The 8619-nt window shown below is 47.2% G+C and overlaps 1 protein-coding gene across 1 annotated transcript in view; it reads right to left on the bottom strand.

The window, feature by feature from the left end:
- Positions 1-852: 852 nt before the first annotated feature.
- DNTT (DNA nucleotidylexotransferase) overlaps positions 853-8619 on the bottom strand; it is a 31328-nt gene continuing 23561 nt past the window's right edge. Inside the window, exons 10-12 of the mRNA XM_047824678.1 lie at positions 7683-7928; positions 3170-3253; positions 853-1276 (exon numbers count right to left, since the gene is read on the bottom strand). Coding sequence (XP_047680634.1) covers positions 1190-1276; positions 3170-3253; positions 7683-7928 — 417 coding nt within the window. The 3' untranslated portion in view covers positions 853-1189. The remainder of the gene's footprint in view (positions 1277-3169; positions 3254-7682; positions 7929-8619) is intronic.

Genomic DNA, 8619 nt, shown 5'->3' with positions numbered 1-8619 from the left:
TCCATTTTGTGAGAATGGAGAGAAAGGCTCACATCCTTGGACTTGCGTGGGGAAAAACTCATTGGCAGGAAGAGAGGGCAAGAGGACTCTGGATGAACACAGGACCAAAGGGATGGGCTAAGCAGCAATTTTCTTGCCATCTGAGGAAAGCCTGAAGACACATCAGCTGGCTCAGGCCAGGACTTCAACATTGCTTCTGTGATGGAGCTTCCGGGAGTCCTGGTTCTGCCATGCGGGGCCATTGCTGGTGAACAGGCAGGGTCTCCTAATGGGAGAGCCTAAGTCCACGGCATCTCAGGATCCATCCACCAATTCCACTCTGATATGTTGTGGAGACATTTCTTTCTCACTCTAGGGCCTCTGATTGCTCAGAAACATGACCCTCTTCTTCAAATAACTAAGAACAGGTTCTACAAACCCAGTTACTGCCAATGCCAACACGTGCTTTCAAAGCTGCCTCCCTTACCTGGGGAGTGTCCCAAGATGAAAAGACCAACAAAGAGTATCTCCCTGAGAAGAAAAGGGCCACTAAGATCCAGAGAGAGACTCAGAGATAGAAAATAGGGGATATATTCCTTTGACGTTTAAGAAGTTGTACTTCTGAATGAAAGCAGTGGGAATACATCTCGTGTGTGGCCTTGTGCTGGGTGCCCAGGGAAGCAGCTCCATGGCTGAGAGAAGGAGCAGACAATGGCTTGAGCAAAGTGAGTTAGTACCCCCTCCTCCAGAAGGGACCCCCTCCTCCAGAATCTTCTCTCCTCAAGATAAATCTTAAACTCTTCACTCTTTCATTTTGTCACATTTTTGTTTAGAATATTTTATAGTGTTTGAGTGAAAAAGAAGACTCCACCGTTTTGATTCCTCCTATTTTTATTGCATATATATAGTATTTCAGCTACACTATGGGCTTTGACGAGCTATGCTGGAAATGAGCCACCAATTACAACAACATTTCTATGGAAAAATGCATTGTGAAATCTAAGCAACAGTCATACAAACGGCCTATTAGACCCTAACCCATTACCAGGTGGCGGTGCCTTATCATGTTTCCAAAACTCTTTCTAAAAGCAATCTGCATTTCAATAAGGCTTAAAGAATCTCATATTTTCTTAAGGCATCTTTACTATAATATGAAGCATAATTTATTTAACCCGAAAAAAAAAAACTGAAAAAAAGTTGACAACTTTTTTTAGGCATTTCTTTCCCATGGTTCAATGTAATCCAATCCCAGATGTGCAAAAATTTCTTCTTCACTTTCTGCTTTGAGAAATATTTTCTGAAAGCATAAAAAGAAATATGTGCATTCAGATATTTTTAAACATCTCGATCCTGACTTAGTGAAAGTTTTACTTTGTAAATTGTCTTGGCAGAGTGGGTTATTACCAAAACATAATTCCCTGCTTCTGAGTATAAAAAATAATCTGAACTGACTTCTTTTTTTTTTAAATATTGACTGGCTTCTGTAATTTTATTATTTTCCTGCCCCCAAAACATGGTATCTGATAAATTAACATAATTATGACGGCCTTACATATTTAGCTAAAGGCATTTGGTATTTTTCCATGGGTCTGTAGCTCTTAACCACAGTTGTTCATTAGAACCACCTAAAGGAACTTAACAATAACAAAAAAAAAAACCCCAAAAAACTTTGAAGCCTGAACGACACCCCAGTTCAATGAAATCAGAATATCAGGAGAGGTCCTGTCACCAGTCTTTGTAAAGGCTCTGGGTAAGTCTCATGGGCAGCCAGAATTATGTACTCCTGCTCCAAGTAACGAGAGGCAATTATAGGATACTTGTATATGTTGGGTTCTCCTTCTGACCTTCCTCACCTGCCCGCCCCCACCCCCACCCCAGGCTCCCACCCCATGATCTCTTTTAGACCAAGCACCACTTCTCCCTCATCCCCTTCTTGCCTATAGCACAGTGTTGGACCCTTAAGGCTCACTCAGTTATGTTAAACTATTTAGTATGTGTTAATTTGTAAGCATTCCTACGCTGTGTTATGTGACTCTGCCTCCACTCACATGCTTGACATCTATGGCCCTTTCCTCTGACAGCAGTACCTTGATTTTCCTTTGAGAAACCACCCTTCCCTACTCTCAGTCTGTGAGGATCAGGTGGGGCTAATTCCATCTCCAAGGAGGGCCACACGATCAAAGCCTGGCCAATCAGAGCCATAAGGGATGGGCACATGACCCAGGCCTGGCCAATGAACGTCAACTAGGGCTCTTGCTAGAACTATCAGGAAAGAGGCTCTTCTCTGTTAAGTTGGACGGATGGGAATCATGGGAAAACCATGCCTGAGGTTGAAACCAACACTGAGGAAAACCTGCAATCAGCACCTGGATACAGACATACCTGAAGTCAGTATTACCCCCAGATGCTTCAGTATATAAGCCAAGTATACTTTTTTTGCTATGCCACCTTGGACTGGGTTTCTGACACCTGTAACTGAGACAGCTCTAACCAAATACAGCGCATTTAGGCTGTGAGCTCTTAGAGGGTAAAGATAACTTCTGGTTATTTTATGTCTTATTCCCCTCAGAGCTTAGTTTAATGTCCTTGACCCCTGGGAGAACAGCAGACCTTGGCATGTAGATTTAACAGATGAATATTTAACTCTTCATAATTCATGCAGTAATTTATCCTTTTGCCGAGGCATGAATTTGGATCCTGACCAGTGCCAAGTGCAGCACACCAAGTGAGTTACACAGCTGGTGAGGGAGCCTCACTGATTGCTCATCTACATCTCAGGGAAGTTCTGTGGCTCTCCCTCTTGCAGTATGCTCTCATTAATGACCCAAGTGGTCACTCAAAATGCAACTGCCCACGCATTTAAGGGGTACTTGAGTGGTATTTGTGATTTGGGGAATCCTTGGTTTTCTTTGGACTTATTCACTCCAAATACCAAAGATATATCAAACACAATGTTCACGCTGGACTGGTTCTAAAGACCCAACAAGCTCATCATCTTCGAGCCCAAAGCCCTTGAGGTATATTCTGGGCCAGGTGGGGACCGTGCTCCCATCAGGATATTTCCAGCTGCCCTCAACTGTGATCTGTGGGAACAGGACACTCAGGGCAAACATCAGTTCAGGAAAAGTGCTCAGGGAGCCAGCCATAGGGATGAGGATCAGAGCAGCCCACCTTGGGGAGACAACTCTACCTTGGTCTTGTCGTATAAAGCATGGTTATCCAGGATCATCTTCCGCTCATGCGTGGCATACCGCCGGAGGTCTCTCTCAAACTGCTGGATGAGATATAATTAAAATAAATTACTATTAAGTTTAGAATGTCTTCAGTATTACGCGTTTAGAGATATCTAAGTCCCTATAATGAAACACCTATTTACCTCCAGTGAACGTTCTGAAAGCAATTTTCTCTCGGAGGGCAAAGGTCTGTGACGGCACATTAGAATGCAAGCTCCTTGAAAACAGGAGCCTGGCTGGCTTGGTTCATAACCATATCCCCTTCTCTAATAGTGCCTGGCACACAGAAGATGGACAGCAAGTGTTTGTTGAGTGAATAAATAAATGCTGTGAGGATTGTGTCCAGGATAATACCTGGTCCCAAAGCAAATGCTGGATAAATAATAGTTTTTTTATTTGGAGTATCATTATGCCAAAAGAAGCTGAGGAGTCAAGAGACCCAAACTCCAGCCTGGATTTTGTCCCTATTTGTGCCTCTTTTGGCAAGCCACCCCGTTTCTCTGAATCTTGACTGGTCAGACAGGAGGATGAAGAAAGTCCGTACATAAGAAGTAGGGTCCCTTCTGGCTCTAACAGCCTCTTGGATGAGAGTCTGTAAAATTCACGGTTTGAGCCACCTGTCCCAGAATAGCATGTCCTATGATCGAGGGTGGGCTCTGAGGCTGCAGGGGGTGAAAACTGAAGGCTAAGATAGAGGACAGTGAATAAAGCTGCTGTTGAGTTTAAGCACAGATCTAGAAACGTTGATCTTTCCTCGTGAGATGCGGAGGAAAGTATGGGATAATCGCGCCCTCTAGCGGCGAGGAGCCGTTTCCTAGTTTCGGAAAGCCGGCTGAGGCTGGGACCCCTCCCACCACGGCCCGCTGTGTAAGAAAACAGGCTCTCCAAACAGAAGTTTTATTAATGTGGCAGAGGGGGAGCCAGGGTTGTGGACAAATCGGGGTGTTGCAGGTTCTGGGTGCAGTAGCTGTTGGACCGTGAAAATATGGGAGCGTCGCTTGGCACTATGCCTCCTGCCAGCCCTGGGACATTCTCTTCCCACCCCACTCCCCAGCACTTAGAGCGATGGATGCTCCCAGGGTGTTGGGAAAGGCTGGAGAGGATGGGGATGAGGGGGGCAGTGAGAGGCTGCCCTTGGCTCCCCGGCTCTATGTGGTGAAAGATATATTCCTGGACTCCTCTGCTGAAACCTGAGAACGTTTCCCCATAGACTGCAAGAAATGATAATGATGTCTTTTATTTGGAGAGTAACAATATTTACTCAAGTATTTATTGAGCACCTACTGTGTGCCGTGTGTGTCCTGTGTGCTTGGGATACAACAGTGAACATGTCTGCCCTGGTGGGGCTTGCCTTCGAGCAGGGGACACAGACAAGGCACAATAATGGAATAAATAAACCGGACGGTATGAGGAAAGGTAACTGTTGTGTACAGAGCAGGCCTCATTGAGAAGGTAGGGGTTTGAGCAAGGAATTGGACCGGGTGTCAGCCAAGTGGACTCTGGGGGGAGAGCCGTCCAGGCAGACGAACAGCTAGCACACAGCCTTAGCATGGAGCGAGCCTGGCCTGTTTAGGGAGAGAGCCGTTGGAGAGGAGTTCAGAGGGATAAGGGGGTGGGAAGATCGAGCAGGATCTCATGAGCCACGGCAGGACCCCACGTTTACTCTGAGCTCAGTGGGGGAGTCCCTGCAAGGTTTTGAGCTGCGGAGGGACCTGATCTGACTTATGTTATAGGGGGATCGCTCAGCTGTACCAGGCGAGGCCAGAAACAGGCAACGACATCCTTCTTAATATTTACGTAGAGCTCACCTTGTGCAGGCACTGGGCTCACTTCTTGCTGTATATTAATTTTTTGATATGCTCTCTTACCGCTGACATTTAACAGCTTCTGGAAGACTCTAAAAGACTCTTTAATTACCTCAAAGAAAACAGTTTTTTTTATTAGACTTTTAAAAATGTTTATATTTTTTTAATTTTTAAATTTTTTTGATGTTTATTTTGGGGGGGGGGGAAGCACGACTGGGGGAGGAGCAGAGAGAGAGAGACAGACAGAATCCGAAGCAGGCTCCAGGCTCTGAGCTGTCAGCACAGAGCTCGATGCAGGCCTTGAACCCACGAACTGTGAGATCATGACCTGAGCCAAAGCCAAATGCTTAACTGACTGAGCCACCCGGGCACCCCTCAAGGAGAACAGTTTTATGTACATAGTTGGACTCGAAGTTGTGCTGAGATGAGGGCATTGTCTAATTTAATGCTCATTACAATCCTGTGAGGTGGGGCTGTTGTTAGTCCATTTTTCAGATGAAGAAAGGATGCCCAGAGAGCCTAAGTCATTTACCCGAGGCCACACAACCTATGACAGAGCTGGGACCCAGACTCAGGCACTTTACCCAAGACAGTTTAAAAGCCTTCTGCTTTAAACCCTCTTTAGTTTCTCACAATGACCCTGTGAAATAGGCATGGCAAGAATGATGTCTTATGTTTCAGATGAAGGAAGCCGAACACTGGGCAGGGGCATTGGTACTACAGTCTGACTGTATCATCGGTCACAATCGACCTCAGAAGTTGGCCAACGGCTGCTGCAGACAGTTGTGCAAGTTGTGCACTGCGGAACTCTAGAGGGCACCATTCCCTATAGGGGAATGTAGGCCCCAAATTGAGGTGAGATTAAGAGATGACTTGAATTGTCTTGAGAACACTTCCCCGGGGCCCTGAAATATCTGGGTAAAAAGGTGAAGTTGAATTTTTCACCTACAAAACTTTAGACTAAATCTAATTCTGGTCACCCACCAACAGGTATCCCCCTGGAGACAAAACACACCATATTCAGTGGTTGCATAAGTAGGGCGTAAAGATAGTCACACAAGTAGCTACCACATGCTGAGCACACAGCCTCTCCTTTAACCCAAATGGCAACAATAAGAGGTGGGCACCACTATTATCCACAATAGAGATGGGGCGGTGGGGGCTCAAAGAGGTGAACTAGTTTAAAGTCAGTCAGCAAAACGCTGAGTGTTCTATCAGCGCCTGCAGAACCCATAGAAGCCATTTCCAAGAACTCCGAGAGAAGAGACTAAAATGTGCTGAAAACAGGGGCGCCTGCGTGGCTCAGTCGGTTAAGCGTCCGGCTTCAGCTCAGGTCACGATCTCGCGGTCCGTGAGTTCTAGCCCCGCGTCGGGCTCTGGGCTGATGGCTCAGAGCCTGGAGCCTGTTTCCGATTCTGTGTCTCCCTCTCTCTCTGCCCCTCCCCCATTCATGCTCTGTCTCTCTCTCTCTCAAAAATAAATAAACATTAAAAAAAAATTTTTTTTTAAATAAATGAAATGTGCTGAAAACATGCCTGTCTTCAAACAAAATGGGTAAAAGGCCACCGTTTCTGCCAGTGATGCCTAACTGGCCTGATCTTGTATAACTTCGGACTTGTTTTTGGAACTCTCCCCTGTCTCATCAGACTCTGCGCTCCCAAAGATTCTCGTCTGTCAAACAAGCTGCATTTATGATAGATTGTTTCATCAGGTTTTCCAACTTTTATGAATGAAAAATGTCAGCCAACATTTTTTGATGAGGGTGAGGAATTCTAGGGCCGAGACCCTCTGCTGAAATAGTTGCAGCCTCAAGCAAAGACACCAGACATTTAACTCAAGGTTGAGGACAACTAATTTGTGTCATGTCGTTCATCCGTATAAAACCCTCTAAAGAGTCAAGTAACAGCTAAAGACTCAAGCCAACAGCTAGCTGCCTGGGGACACTGATGAAAGCGGGCAGCGCACACTACACCGGGAGTGGTGGGGGGAAGCTCGTGCTAATGAGATTCGAATCCTGGGCACCCTCGCTGTGAATGTAACTGGAGGGGAGGGAGAACTGCCTCTTGGCCAGCACCCATCACGTGCCGGCGTGGCACTGGGGGCTTTGCCGGCTTCATCTCACCCACCCCTGCAGCCCAGGGAGGTGACAGAGTCCTTGCCCTCACCTCCTTGGTGGGAAAGCTAAGTCTTCAAGGGCATAGGGAGCTCTGAGACCCCCAGCCAATGAGACGCAGAGCAGAGGCCCATGACAGGTCCCGGAAAAGCCAAACCTGTGTCCTCAGCCACCTTGCTGCTTTCTCTGCTTCAGTGGTCCTCCCTCTCCAGCTACATCCGAAATGCCAGCCTGAAATACCTGCCGGGCTTTTTTCGAAAGCAGATTGCTGGGCTCCACCCCCGAGTTTCTGATTCAGGAGGTCTTGGGGGGTGGGTGGAGAGTTTGCGTGTCTAACCTGCCCCCAGGTGATCTGATGCTGCCAGCCTGGGACCAACACTGAGAATAACAACTGCTCTAAATTAATCTGTGTCACTGACCTCGTGCAGGTAGAATGCCCAGATTTGGAGGTTTCTGGGCACTCCTCCCTGTCTCCCTGGTCCCACTGCCATTGTCTCTCTCCTGGGCCCCGGTGGACCCAGCCTACTTCTTTTGGATCTGTGTAGCACTTACCCGCGAGCCAGTCCAGCCCAGCAGGGCAAAGGCACGGCGCTCGTAGGGGCACATGACCAGGTCCACACGGATGGCCTTCCAGGTCTTCCCTTCCTGCTGGCTACACTTGCCACTGTCCACTCTCTGATGGTGCAATTTTAAAATCAGAAAGCACTTTTGAAAATGATCTAAAGCATCCACCTTCCTGCTAGGCAACTTGAGCTTTTCAAATGTCGACTCCACAAGGTCGTAGTATAAAAGTAATTCCTGAAAGCAAACAGAAAGACATCAGGAAGAGTCCCCAGTGGACAGGGTCTGCAGTTTGATACTGGGCTGTTAATGAGCGCTCTTAGCAGAAGCTTTACAGATTTGAGCAGAAGGTGGGCATGCTGTGCCCTTGCCATGCAAGCCCACCTGGTAACCCTGGGAGAGGAAGCCAGGAAGTGGGTGTATTAGCCTATGTAGCAGAGGAACTTAGCAGTTAGAGAGGCCAAGGCCACTTCGTGGCAAAGCTGCCCGAGAATCCCGCTCCTTACTTCCGAATCACAAGTCAGGGCTCAGAAACTTGCCTCACCGCTTTGAGAACAAACCAATCATGAACAAAAGCCCTGCTGTTTTTATGCAGTTGCTCTGAGTCAGTGTCCCTCTATATTATATAGATGACCTGGTTTATTTGGCCCGAAGGGTTGTGGCCGGAGGCTCAGCCCCGCTTTTGGGCAGGACGAGTCACTACCTCTAGGTTGCATTTTAAGTTTGTCACTGGGTCCGCCTTGGGGACTGGGATACAGTTAGTGACACATATCTCCCCCAGTGATGCTGAGTCAGAACGAGAAGCAGAGATTCGAAGATGTGCTCAGCGACCCTCCAATTTGTCTGCTCCGTGGGAACTCCTCACAGCACAGGGCAGATGTGGGACAGGGAGAGAAAGAAACGTGTAATCAACTGCTAAATCTTGAGT

Source organism: Prionailurus viverrinus, chromosome D2 (assembly GCF_022837055.1).
Source record: "Prionailurus viverrinus isolate Anna chromosome D2, UM_Priviv_1.0, whole genome shotgun sequence".
Lineage (NCBI taxonomy): Eukaryota > Metazoa > Chordata > Mammalia > Carnivora > Felidae > Prionailurus > Prionailurus viverrinus.
This window is presented reverse-complemented; position numbering and strand designations above follow the sequence as displayed.